General features: G+C 38.8%; 1 gene segment (V, D, J or C); it reads left to right on the forward strand.

Annotated features, from left to right (window-relative positions):
• Positions 1-3,588: 3,588 nt before the first annotated feature.
• On the forward strand, positions 3,589-4,078 carry LOC128544709 (Ig heavy chain V region 914-like). The segment is given in 2 exon segments: positions 3,589-3,674; positions 3,771-4,078. Coding segments are annotated over 2 exon segments (351 nt in total).
• Positions 4,079-13,840: the final 9,762 nt, after the last annotated feature.

Here is a 13,840-nt window from a genome sequence, read left to right on the forward strand (position 1 = left end):
TGTGTTACTTTGCCCATTACACAAAGTGATACCTCATCTTAGATACCAGTACAAAAACACATGGTTGCTATAGTCATGTGACTCACTTGATGAGCCCGAATTTGCTGCTGAATCTAAACAGATGCAAGTTTGTTACGATCTCTGGAAAGCTTAGTGGAGGTCGGTAAAGACTCTTAAAAGCATAATTTGTGCTCAGGGTCTTGTTCATTAGCATCAGGACAAAAAACAAACGCGAGAAAATTAAGTTTTAATCCAAAATTTCAGTTTAAAAATTTCTGTTATTTTCATAATAAAGGATGATGATAAATTTACCATATCATTTTTAATTTCTAAAATATATGTTGTTTAATCATTTTATTTTAAACAAACTTTGGAAAGACAGTAGTAAAATTTTGTTCATGAATTTTAATATCATTATAACATTTATACATCAAGTTCCATAAAATTTATTTACAATAAAAGCACATTGCACTACAGTAGTTACATCACAATTTTATTCATATTTAATAAGAAACACATTGTTGTCCTGTAGGATATCCTGGAGTTGGTCACAAGCTCTTTATCTGTAAGTTCTTATCTGTACTTTTTAATTTCACTTCATGTCCGTAGCAACGGTGAGATTTCATTTTAGTACTCTGTATAATTTTGTTCAATTCCTTAATGCCTCACTATTGAAACATTATCATGTCGATAACACTTTATTATTGCCCTGTGTCAAACTTCCTGTAGAGTCATTTTCATGTTTTTATGAATTTATTTAAGTCATTAACAGCTTAATGTGGAGTCCCAGGTCCTCTAGTTTGGTGCTAAGTATGGTGGGAATTATAATGTTAAACGGTAAACGGTAAACACTTCTTCTAACACAGTAGAGAAATGTCATCTTTGTCGCAGTATTTGTTTTTGTGTGTGACTGGTGTGTTTGTTGTTGTGCTGTTTTTGATTAAACAGGAAGAAGTTTCCCACAAGTACAGTATGCATAATTACTCTTGTAGCTCACATCCACATAACTTCCTCTCTAAACCCCTGCATCAGGCTCAGCATAAAATCAACGAACTTCCTGGCATGCTGACATCCCGCAACCCCTCCACACCATAACAGTATTTTTTGTTCGTTTACGTTGCATATACAGCATACAAGTCATGTGTAAGTTCATACAATAGAATAATATTAAAATGAACTTATTAATGGAGGTATTGTAATGGAAAATTAGATTTAAACATATAACTGGCATGTGGTATAAGTCCATGCAATACCTTTTAATTTATTCTTAAAAAATTTAATTATTAAAGTTTCCTTATCTTAATATTTAAATAACAGTGAAGAACACATCATACTGCATGAAGAACCAACTCCATCATAAATACACAGTTATAATTGACCTAAATGACCACAGATTTTCCTTTTGTAGAACTGCTCTGACTGCATACGACATCGTGTCATCATTTAGATTAAACAGAACTGTGTGTTTTCTTTTATATTAAAACAACCTGTCTTATAGTTCTACAAAAAAGTTATAATTATCCAGTTATTTATAGTCGCACACACGATTATTCAACCTTCATTGGATTTTTTTTTTTATTACCTGTTTAATAAATCAGTGGATGAAGATGAACTTAAACAACTCAACACAACTAATATAACAAGTAGTTTGTTCAAAGTCAACACAAAATGCTACTTTCAATGACTACTACACTATCAAAACTTGAGGGCTGAAAACCCTTTATATTTTCCAACACTTGCCTCCTCAGGAATCAGGTAGCAACAGGTGATAGCTTCTGCCACATCCAGGTTTTGTAGCAACTATTCCTTTAACTTGGGTAACATTTAGTTATAATAATAATTATTATAAAAGCAATCCCTGTCTTCATTATGTACCGTGGTTATTTTCTTTTATATTCTCTAAATATAATATTAAAACACTTGTTCATGCATAACCTCAACCATTAAGAATTATCACACTTTTTTCTTGTTTATTAAAACTGAAACTCAATCAGAAATCTGGAATCTGTGACATTTACTCTCAGATAAGGAGTGTTTATATGCCAATGTCTCTTTATGTTATATATTTAAGCAACGAGGATACAAAGCCTTTACTTATTCTGCTTCAAACCACACAATGATCTCTGGATCCCTACTGCTGTTGCTGCTGCTGGCGTACAGTAACAACATTAATATGATCTTTAGTCTAAAATGTGTTCACTGTGTTCAGCTGATTCAACCTGGAAGCATGGCTTCTACCCCTGGACAGTCACTGACTCAGCAATCCTGGAGCAGATAGGGTTAAAGGCCTTGCTTAAGGGCCCAACAGAGGCAACCTGGTGGAGCTGGGGCTTGAACCACCAACTTTCCAATTATAACAATTGTTTTTGTCCAGTGAGTGCCATGGTGTGTAGAGTAAAGTAATTTTTTAACTATTTAAAATATTACCTTGTGCAAGTTAATCAGATTGAACAATTCTCAGTGCTTCATAGGAGTTGTGCTCAAGTTAGGTAGGTGGTATATCATACAATTTCACAAAACAGAAAATGCACATTACTTTTTCCTGAAGAAATATGGACTTTAAGACTCCTTCCATAATCCTTTCATCTTTTCTAATCAGATTTTTATTCATATTTGGAGTGGATATGCGGAGTGGCCTTCAAAAAACCATGAGACCTGAAAACATGACTGTGTATAAATGTGAAATGCTTTCACAGACAGAACAAATGATTGGAAATGATTGGTGTTTAACTTGCACTGCCACAGAGCACTGTTCAATTCTTAAACCCGCACTGTGACCAGAGCAAGTCTTTACACCTTTGAAAAACTCCTCGTCTAATTTGCCTCTGTAATTACCCTGGAAACATACATATGGTGTTTTTGAGTGTGCACAAAAACAGATAAACCAAAATAAAAATGAATAAAGCATCTGACTGGATTTTATGTTTTATGGGGTGAGCAACTTAATGTGATGTTGATTATTTTTCTTTAACAGACAGCTGTGAAACATTTTTTTTTATTACTGCAGGTGTGCACACAGTTATGTTGTATAATTAATTAATCAATGACACATAATACATGTTATTATGTTTATTAATGAGGAGTATTCAAATATTAGTTGCATTATAACTGCTATAAATAGCTATTCTTTAAATGCAAACTTCTCTCTTGTGAACACTCTACAAAGACATTTCTGTCCTTTGAATGTGACTAAATGCTTTCAAGATTTCAGCTATAAACGTTTAATAATCTGTATTAGTTTACCGAAAATGTCTGTAAAATCCTTTTGAGATTTATAAGCATTTCTGTACAAATCCCAGCACATGTTGTCACTACAGAAACAGGACTGTATAACAATAAAGCTCCTTTATATAACTTTGTTGATCTAATGTCAGAGCTGCTGTTATAGAAAATTAATTAACAGATCAAAATTAAAGATTCAGTGGTGCTATGGGATAAAGCTATTAAGTCATTGTTCTAAACCTGGTAAATGATTGATACTGTGAAGAACCAGTTAGATCCTTTAGACTCCCCTCTTCTGTAGATATGCAAATACAAGCATTGGAACTGAATATCACTATATGTATGTGATGTGATGGTCTCTGTTAAACTTTGGGAAGCAGAGGAGACCCCAGTACAAACATCACACACCATGTTCATTACATCTCTACTGCTCCTGCTTGCAGCTTCTTCCTGTAAGTGCTTTATTAATTTTATTTATTTACTACAATAACAATAAATGTACCGTATACTGTATATTGTGTGTGATATCACTGTGTTTTCCTCTACAGATGTCCACTGTGATGAATTGACTCAGCCTGCTGCCATGACAGTCCAGCCAGGCCAGAGTCTCTCCATCACCTGTAAGGTTTCATATTCAGTTACGAGCTATGGTACAGGTTGGATCCGACAACCTGCAGGAAAAGCTCTGGAGTGGATAGGACTTATTAACTATGCTGGGAGTTTATATTACAGCGACAAACTGAAAAATAAATTCAGCATCTCCAGAGACACTTCTACTAACACAATAACAATTCGAGGACAGAATCTGCAAACTGAAGACACAGCTGTGTATTACTGCGCAAGAGAGTCACAGTGACACAGAACAGTGGATTCCCCTTACAAAAACTCTCAGACTGTTATTTATATTGAGGGGAAATAGATCCAACTTAGTTTATTGGAAAATAAATAAAGTCCAATTGGTGCCTTTCCTTTGATTTTTATAAAACATGTGATAACAATATCCCCAAGTTAATATCTATAAGCTTAAATTTATAAGGTATATTTTGTTTTAAGCTTCTTTGTATGTAATTTTTTTCTGTTATTGATATTAAAAAGCTGGTACAGAAGTGGCTGTCATGAAACAACTGTATATTGTTAGTCCTCCAAAATATGAATCTCTTTCGCAATGTTTGAATATATTTAAGTACATTTTCTTCCCATCATCACCAGATATGCAAATATATGTCAGGGCTGGACATCACTCTACTGTATTTATATGAGGTGGTGTTCTCTGTTAAACTTTGGAGAACAGATTAGACCCCAGTACAAACAACACACATAATGCTCGCCACATATCTACTGCTCCTGCTTACAGCTGCTTCTTGTAAGTGTGATATCGAATTCATTTTTTTTTTACTTCAATAACAATAAATTGACAGAATATGTTATAGGGTTATATCACCATACAGTATGCTTTCCTCCACAGATGATCACAGTGAGGAACTGACTCAGCCTGCTGCCATGACAGTCCAGCCAGGCCAGAGTCTCTCCATCCCCTGTAAGGTTTCATATTCAGTTGCAATTGCAAGAAAAGCTCTAGAGTGGATGGGATATATCAGTAATGAGTTTATATTACAGAGCAGGGCCGTGCAGAGACGTTTAAAGGGGAAGGTGCTCAAAGTTAAAAAGGATAGAACAGGCTGAATAACAACAACTCACATTCATGACGAATCTAATATGGAATTGCATCATACTGTATGACTGTCATCAGGTGGGGACAATGCAAAGCAAATGCAGTTTTCACTGGCGTATTTCTCTGAGCTTAATGTAATGTATAGCCTTTGTTTCATCACAATTGCCCATGAGAAGAGCAGATATTTGCATTTAAAATTGAAATGCAATATGCCCCTATAAAAAAAAAAAAAATCTGTGTATTTCATTACCACAGAGGGCGCTAGACATGTTCTAAACTTTGCTAATAACTGATACAGAATAAAAAAAAAATCATTAAAATATGCCCCTTAGATGCTGCTGTACATTTTTTAATACATGGTGATGAGTGTGCAATTAAAATCTAATTAATGAACATGATCTCATATCTTCATTCTGCGGACTTTACAGTAACACGTAAAAAAATGTGTTCATTCCAAAATTCAACAGATGGCGCTGTACATTTTTGCTTTGTAAATGTGATTTGGATAATGTTGCTGTTTGGAAAATTTTGTTGCTGTTATTTGACTAGGCTTGAAATGCAGAATTTCAGGCAATTAAAGTATCAACACTCGCATCTCTCTCTCTCTCTCTCTCTCTCTCTCGCTTGTGCAAAGTTGAAGTTTATGCTGCTGTAAAACCATAAAGCATTACTGTACCATCTAGATTTTCTAAAAACTTATTCTGAAAAGTTATGGCTTCACTTTTGACTGGTACGATGTCCTGCCCCTGGACACTCCTTCCATGACTGCAAAATAAACTCTGCCTTATAGAAACCATATCAACAAACAATTACAATTTAAATCTGCTCATATGAAGTGCTGTACAGATATAACTGTGTAATGACACATCAGGCACCAAAAACTGTAAATATTTTCTCAGTATTAATCAGCAAACAGTATATTTTTTATTACATACATTAAGTGGACTAAAAACCTCAGTATGGTCACTGGCACTATTATATAAATGGGGTATTTTACTCCTAACATTAAAATAATTGTCTTTATCTAGTGGGTGCTGTAATGTATACAGTAAAGTGATGTATATACAATACTTTAATCTTTCCATTTAATTAACTATTTGTTATTTAGTGTTTTTATGGTAGCAATCTGAGAAAGCAGAACACAAAAAAAAGCAAACCCCACTGTCTTGATAATGTACATCTACAGTACTTACAGAAAAAAAAAATCTTTATATCACTGATCATACCTTTTGTATTGTGAAGAAATGGGCATAAAATGGAGACATCTCTTGAAGGGTCTTTAGCACCATGTTTGCAGAAAAGGCCAGAAGGTCACTCTTAGTCTTTTGCTAGCAGCAGCAGGTTAAAAGTGACTAAGCCGGCATGGCTATCATAATCCAGTAACGGTGGAGACAAACCAGAATCCAGGGTATCCTAGCCGGGCCTTGGCTATGATGGCGCCATTTCCAGTTCCCAAAGCGAAGCTGAAGCAGCTGTTTCCCTCCTATAGCTGTGGCGGATTCATGCTGAATATCAGATACCTGTATATTTTAACATTGGTAAAAAGTAATTATTTACATATATAACATTTATATTAAATACACACAGTATAAGAATATTGAAAATTAATCACTGTATCTTTTCTGACATATATATATATATATATATATATATATATATATATATATATATATATACAGTGGTGTGAAAAACTATTTGCCCCCTTCCTGATTTCTTATTCTTTTGCATGTTTGTCACACTTAAATGTTTCTGCTCATCAAAAACCGTTAACTATTAGTCAAAGATAACATAATTGAACACAAAATCCAGTTTTTAAATGAAGATTATGTTATTAAGGGAGAAAAAAAACTCCAAATCTACATGGCCCTGTGTGAAAAAGTAATTGCCCCCCCTTGTTAAAAAATAACTTAACTGTGGTTTATCACAGTTAAAAGTTCAATTTCTGTAGTCACCCCCAGGCCTGATTACTGCCACACCTGTTTCAATCAAAAAATCACTTAAATAGGAGCTACCTGACACAGAGAAGTAGACCAAAAGCACCTCAAAAGCTAGACATTATGCCAAGATCCAAAGAAATTCAGAAAAAAATTAGAACAAAAGTAATTGAGATCTATCAGGCTGGTAAAGGTTATAAAGCCATTTCTAAAGCTTTGGGGCTCCAGCGAACCACGGTGAGAGCCATTATCCACAAATGGCAAAAACATGGAACAGTGGTGAACCTTCCCAGGATTGGCCGGCCGACCAAAATTACCCCAAGAGCGCAGAGACAACTCATCCGAGAGGCCACAAAAGACCCCAGGACAACATCTAAAGAACTGCAGGCCTCACTTGCCTCAATTAAGGTCAGTGTTCACGACTCCAACATAAGAAAGAGACTGGGCAAAAACGGCCTGCATGGCAGATTTCCAAGGCAAACCACTTTTAAGCAAAAAGAACATTAAGGCTCATCTCAATTTTGCTAAAAAAAATCTCAATGATTGCCAAGACTTTTGGGAAAATACCTTGTGGACCGACGAGACAAAAGTTGAACTTTTTGGAAGGTGCGTGTCCCGTTACATCTGGCGTAAAAGTAACACAGCATTTCAGAAAAAGAACATCATACCAACAGTAAAATATGGTGGTGGTAGTGTGATGGTCTGGGGTTGTTTTGCTGTTTCAGGACCTGGAAGGCTTGCTGTGATAGATGGAACCATGAATTCTACTGTCTACCAAAAAATCCTGAAGGAGAATGTCCGGCCATCTGTTCGGCAACTCAAGCTGAAGCGATCTTGGGTGCTGCAGCAGGACAATGACCCAAAACACACCAGCAAATCCACCTCTGAATGGTTGAAGAAAAACAAAATGAAGACTTTGGAGTGGCCTAGTCAAAGTCCTGACCTGAATCCTATTGAGATGTTGTGGCATGACCTTAAAAAGGCGGTTCATGCAAGAAAACCCCCAAATAAAGCTGAATTACAACAATTCTGCAAAGATGAGTGGGCCAAAATTCCTCCAGAGCGCTGTAGAAGACTCGTTGCAAGTTAGCGCAAACGCTTGATTGCAGTTATTGCTGCTAAGGGTGGCCCAACCAGTTATTAGGTTCAGGGGGCAATTACTTTTTCACACAGGGCCATGTAAGTTTGGATTTTTTTTCTCCCTAAATAATAAAAACCATCATTTGAAAACTGCATTTTGTGTTTACTTGTGTTATCTTTGACTAATAGTTAAATGTGTTTGATGATCAGAAACATTTAAGTGTGACAAACATGCAAAAGAATAAGAAATCAGGAAGGGGGCAAATAGTTTTTCACACCACTGTATATATATATATATATATATATATATATATAAATGAATAAGTGTATGACTGTGTACGTGACAAATAAAATTTGAATTTGAATTTACATATCATACTTAATTATTGAAGAAGATGTAAATGTTGGTAGACAGTTTAAGTGTAAATAAAATAAATAAGAGATCATTGGAAAATATACTTAAACATTTTAATATTTAATTTAATCACCTTTAGCTTTGATTACAACAGGCATTCACTGTGGCATTGTTTGACCAACCCTGTAATGTCATTAATTATAATCATAATTGTCATAATTATTTTCTTTTCTAAAAAATTCTTTAATTTTTGTGAAGTTGCTTTGTGACAATGACCATTGTTAAAAGCGCTATATAAATAAAACTGGATTGAATTGAATTGAATTAGATTTTTGTCCGGAATTGCATTCATCTTTCAGAGATCTTGTGTCCATGAGAGAGATGTACTGTAAAGTCTTCTCCAGCACAACCAGTGGTGATTCATACAGTTGTTCAGTCTCAATCTTGTGAGTTCTTGTCACACTGTCCATGTGAAAATGCTTGTACATTACAGTATTAAACATAACCGTGATCTTCTACTATAGAGTTTTTACAGTATAACATCAAAAAGCATTTAAGTGATCTACAATCAGGCTCATACATGTTTTTTTTTTCCCACTTAATTCCAATCATTTCAGCAATCTCCATAATTGTTTTCTTTGCTTGGCTTGATACAGGCCAATAATTTACCTATTCTGAAACAGATTAAATTGGCTAGCAATCGTTGTTTAAAAAAAGTGAGACCCTCCTCACTGTGAAAGTTTTTTGTGTTGAGCCGTTTAACTATCTTCAGGTTGGTAACAGAAACTTCAATTCATTGCAGTGCCAAAGGGCACAGAGAAGTATGTGTGTGTGTGTGTGTGTGTGTGTGTGTGTGTGTGTGCTTCTATATCATATAATATCAACAATTCATGTTAATGAGTTTGTCATCTACATTTGCCTCTATTACAATTTCTAAAGATTTGATTTGCTTGTGAATCCTCTCATCATCAATAGAAATGCAAATACAAGCATCAAGGATGGATATCACTGTATGTGATGCGTTAAACTCCAGAGAGGACTCCAGTACAAACAACACACACCATGTTCTCTACATCTTTACTGCTCCTGCTGGCAGCTGCTTCCTGTGAGTGTTTTATTAATTTCATTTCCTACAATAACAATAAATATACAAAATACTGTATATTGTGTGTGATATCACTGCGTGTTTTCCTCTACAGATGTTCAGAGTGAAGAACTGACGCAGCCTGCTGCCATGACAGTCCAGCCAGGCCAGAGTCTCTCCATCCCCTGTAAGGTTTCATATTCAGTTACGAGCTATGGTACAGCTTGGATCCGACACCCTGCAGGAAAAGCTCTGGAGTGGATTGGGTATATCTATAGTAGTGGGAGTACAATTTACAGTGACAAACTGAAAAATAAGTTCAGCATCTCCAGAGACACTTCTTCTAGCACAATAACAATTCAAGGACAGAATCTGCAAACTGAAGACACAGCTGTGTATTACTGCGCAAAAGAGTCACAGTGATACAGAACAGTGGATTCCCCTTACTAAAACTCTTTAATAAACATCCTCTCAATGCAACTAATAAACATCTTGCTCAAATTTATACTGTCATTTATTGGAATAAAGATTTAATAGTTTGTGTCATTGATAATGTATGAACAGTAGTCTTTATTAAAGAACTGCATAGTAAATAGTGTTTTAAGCTTTTGTAAGATGCTTTAAATCACAGTCTTTTCAAAAATTTGTTAATTCCTAATTTTTACAAAATATTAAATGACGTTTTGAAATGAATAGTTAATCAGTGAATTATTATTAAGTAATAATACAGGATGCACCCAACAGCGCAGTATGTTTAACAGCTCAAAGTCAAATAACCTAAATATAGTTGGAGGAAGAAGAAACCTGGAGAGCATGATAGCCTAGTGATGGGCGCACAAACACTAAAAGGCTTTACACCTAGATAATTAAATACAACTACCACATATAATTGTAATATAAAAAAAATAAAATAATAATAATAATAATAATAATAATAATAATAATATTCCATTTTATTGATAATGGCTCTCACTGTGGTTTGCTGGAGTTCCAAAGCCTTAGAAATGGCTTGATACTCTAAAACTGTTCAGATGTATGCATGTAGGTTACTTTATTTCTCATTTGTTGTAAAATTTCTATAGATCGTCTTGCTTTTAAAGGATCTTTTAACATGCTTCACTTTGTCAGACAAAGTTACCCTAATAAATGAAAAAAATATTTAAAAAATGCATTATGTATATTAACCCAGAAAATCTTCGTGTAATATTAAAATATGATTGATGATTTCAATTATTTAAATGTAACAAATATGCAAAAAACATGAAATTGTCAGGGGTGGTCTGTGTGAGGCAGGCTCGGAGGACCCAAAAGCAGACACAACAGAAAATGTTCAATATAACTGATTTTAATGCACAATGTCAAGGTCAAAACAGATTAATTATAATCAAAAGAAAAGTTACCTTATTTAAATACCACTAATTTAACGCAGAAAATGAAAGTCAAAAGGAGGAGATTAAAATAAAAAAAAAAACATTACTTTGAAGTGAGCTGTGGCGTGGCTGAGCAGGGGCTGTAGAAAGGAGTAAAGGAGCGAGTGGCACAGAGCGTGCGCGGTGGCCAGCAGAGCGCGCGCTGCTGAGAACGCGCAGGCTGGACAAAAGCTGCAGCAGAGTGAGCGCGGCTGTGTGGAGAGAAGTCCGCTGCGCGCGTACTGAATCCGGCGCGCCGGTAGAGGGAGAGCAGCAGCAGCTGAGCGAAATCAGAGCTGCAGTGATCCTATGGGTTTAGACAGAGTCGCAGTCGAAAGGGAAAGCAAATGTTCAGAGCCGGGTTATCAGTCAACGACGCAAACAATTCCAAATCGTGAAGCAAAGGCGTAACTAGGGGAGAAAAAGGTCAACAACGTGAAAGGCAAAAAAGTATGTTTTAGTAAAACACGACACAAAACACTTGGCTTGGAGCACGCAATAATTCGGCAAGAGTTCGCTGTCTGAGAAAGAATTATATAGAGTGCGAGTGATGAATGAGATGAGGCGCAGGTGTGCTCGAGCATGAATGAATGAGGCGGCAAAATGGAAGCAACGGAATGGAGTGTGGAAAGGAGTCGCTGGAGATCATGACCTGGCTTGAGCAGAGGGCGTGACTTGGCGTACCGTTACAGTACCCCCCCTCCTATGGGCGCCACTGGGCGTCCTAGCTGGTGCTTCTGGGTGTTGCCGGTGGAAGTCAGAGATTAGAGTCGGGTCAACAATGAACCTGGCAGGGACCCAACTTCTCTCTTCTGGTCCATAACCCTCCCAATCGACGAGGTACTGTAGACCCCTTCCTCGGCGTCGAGCTCTCAGCAGCTTGCGCACTGTAAAGACCTCACCTCCATCAATGAGTTGGGGAGGAGGAGGAGGGCGGGGGGGTTGGGATAAAGGGCTGGACACCAGTCGCCTGAGCTGAGAAACATGAAACGTCGGACTGATGCGGCGCATGGAGAGGGGTAGGGAAAGCCTGACAGCCACAGGGTTAATTACTTTGGTGATGGTGAATGGTCCGATGAACCTGGGAGACAATTTGTGGGAGACTGTTTTGATGGGAATGTCTCGGGTGGACAGCATCACCCTTTGGCCCACTCTGTACCTGGGGGCTGCCGAGCGGCGTCGGTCAGCTTGCCGTTTGAAGGTGCTGATGGTGCGTAGGAGACGGGTTCTGGCCTGGGACCAAACTCTCTTGCAACGGCGCACAAAAGACAGGGCTGATGGCACGGTTACCTCCTCTTCTTGGGATGGGAACAGTGGAGGCTGATAGCCCAGGCAGCACTGGAAGGGAGAGAGGCCAGTAGCGGAAGTTGGCAGAGAGTTGTGCGCATACTCAATCCAGGGGAGTGTCCTGCTCCACGTGGTTGGGTCTCGTGAGGCCATGCACCTTAAGGCCTTTTCCAGTTCCTGGTTCACTCTCTCTGTCTGCCCATTTGACTGAGGGTGATAACCAGAGGATAGGCTGGGTGTTGCTCCGATTAATCTGCAAAATGCTCTCCAGAACTCTGCTGAGAACTGGGGGCCACGATCGGAGACAATGTCGGAGGGGAGACCATGCAAACGGAAAATGTGGAGGATCATTAACTCAGCCGTTTCCTTGGCTGACGGGAGCTTTGGCAAGGGGACAAAATGGGCAGCTTTGGAGAAGCGATCAACTATGGTCAGTATGCATGTATTGCCCTCAGAATTGGGGAGGCCGGTAACAAAGTCCAGAGCAATATGAGACCAAGGGCGGTGAGGAGCTGGGAGGGGATTCAGGAAACCAGCAGGGGGTTTGTTAGTCGACTTGTTTCTAATACAAGTGTCACAGGCTGTCACAAACCCCTGAACATCAGCCTTCATAGATGGCCACCAGAACCGTTGCTGCAGGAGGGATAGGGTGCGGGCTCCCCCCGGATGACAGGCAATTCGGGAGCTGTGTCCCCATTCCAGCACCTGAGATCGAACTGATGCTGGGACGAAGAGGCGGCCAGGGGGAACGTTGCTGGGGCCTGGTTCCTGATTGAGCGCCCTCTTCACCTGCGTTTCGATATCCAGGAGTGCGGCCGCCACAAGGCAACGAGGGGGCAAGATTGTCTCTGCCAGCACTGGTTCGTGGGGGGCGGAGAACTGTCGGGATAGGGCGTCAGGTTTTCCATTTTTGGAGCCTGGGCGATACGAGAGCGTGAAATCAAAACGGGAGAAAAATAGGCTCCACCTGGCCTGACGGGCATTGAGTCTCCTGGCTGATCTGAGGTACTCCAAGTTTTTGTGGTCGGTCCAGACCAAGAATGGAGAGGTAGTTCCCTCCAACCAGTGTCTCCACTCCTCTAGGGCGAGTTTGACCGCCAACAGTTCCCGATCTCCTATGTCATAGTTTCTTTCCGCAGAGGAGAGACGACGGGAGAAGAAGGAGCAAGGGTGTAACTTCTTGTCCTTGAGTGACCTTTGAGACAAGACGGCCCCAACTCCTGACTCTGAGGCATCCACCTCCACCACGAACTGGAGGGACGGGTCCGGGATAATCAGAATGGGTGCGGATGTGAACCTAAGCTTTAGTTTGGTAAATGCCTCTTCAGCCTGCATGTTCCAGAGAAAGGGAACCTTGGTGGAGGTTAGCATGGTGAGAGGTGCTGCCACTGAGCTGTAGTCCCTAATGAAGCGCCTATAAAAATTGGCAAACCCCAAGAATCGCTGGAGCTCTCGTCTAGTGGTGGGTATGGGCCAGTTGGTAACTGCAGTTAACTTTGAAGGCTCCATCTGTAGGCTGGAAGGGGCAATAATAAAACCAAGAAATGACACAGACTCTCGGTGGAATTCACACTTCTCGGCTTTAACAAAAAGTTTATTCTCGAGGAGTCTTTGCAAGACCTGTCTGACGTGCAGCTTGTGTTCCTTCAGGGAACGAGAAAAAATCAAAATGTCGTCTAGGTAAACAAAAACAGAGATATTAAGGAAGTCTCTTAGGACGTCATTCACCAGGGCTTGAAAAACAGCAGGGGCGTTGGTCAGCCCGAAGGGGACCACTAGGTACTCGTAGTGGCCTGT

Source organism: Clarias gariepinus, chromosome 16 (genome assembly GCF_024256425.1).
Source record: "Clarias gariepinus isolate MV-2021 ecotype Netherlands chromosome 16, CGAR_prim_01v2, whole genome shotgun sequence".
In the NCBI taxonomy this organism is placed as follows: domain Eukaryota; kingdom Metazoa; phylum Chordata; class Actinopteri; order Siluriformes; family Clariidae; genus Clarias; species Clarias gariepinus.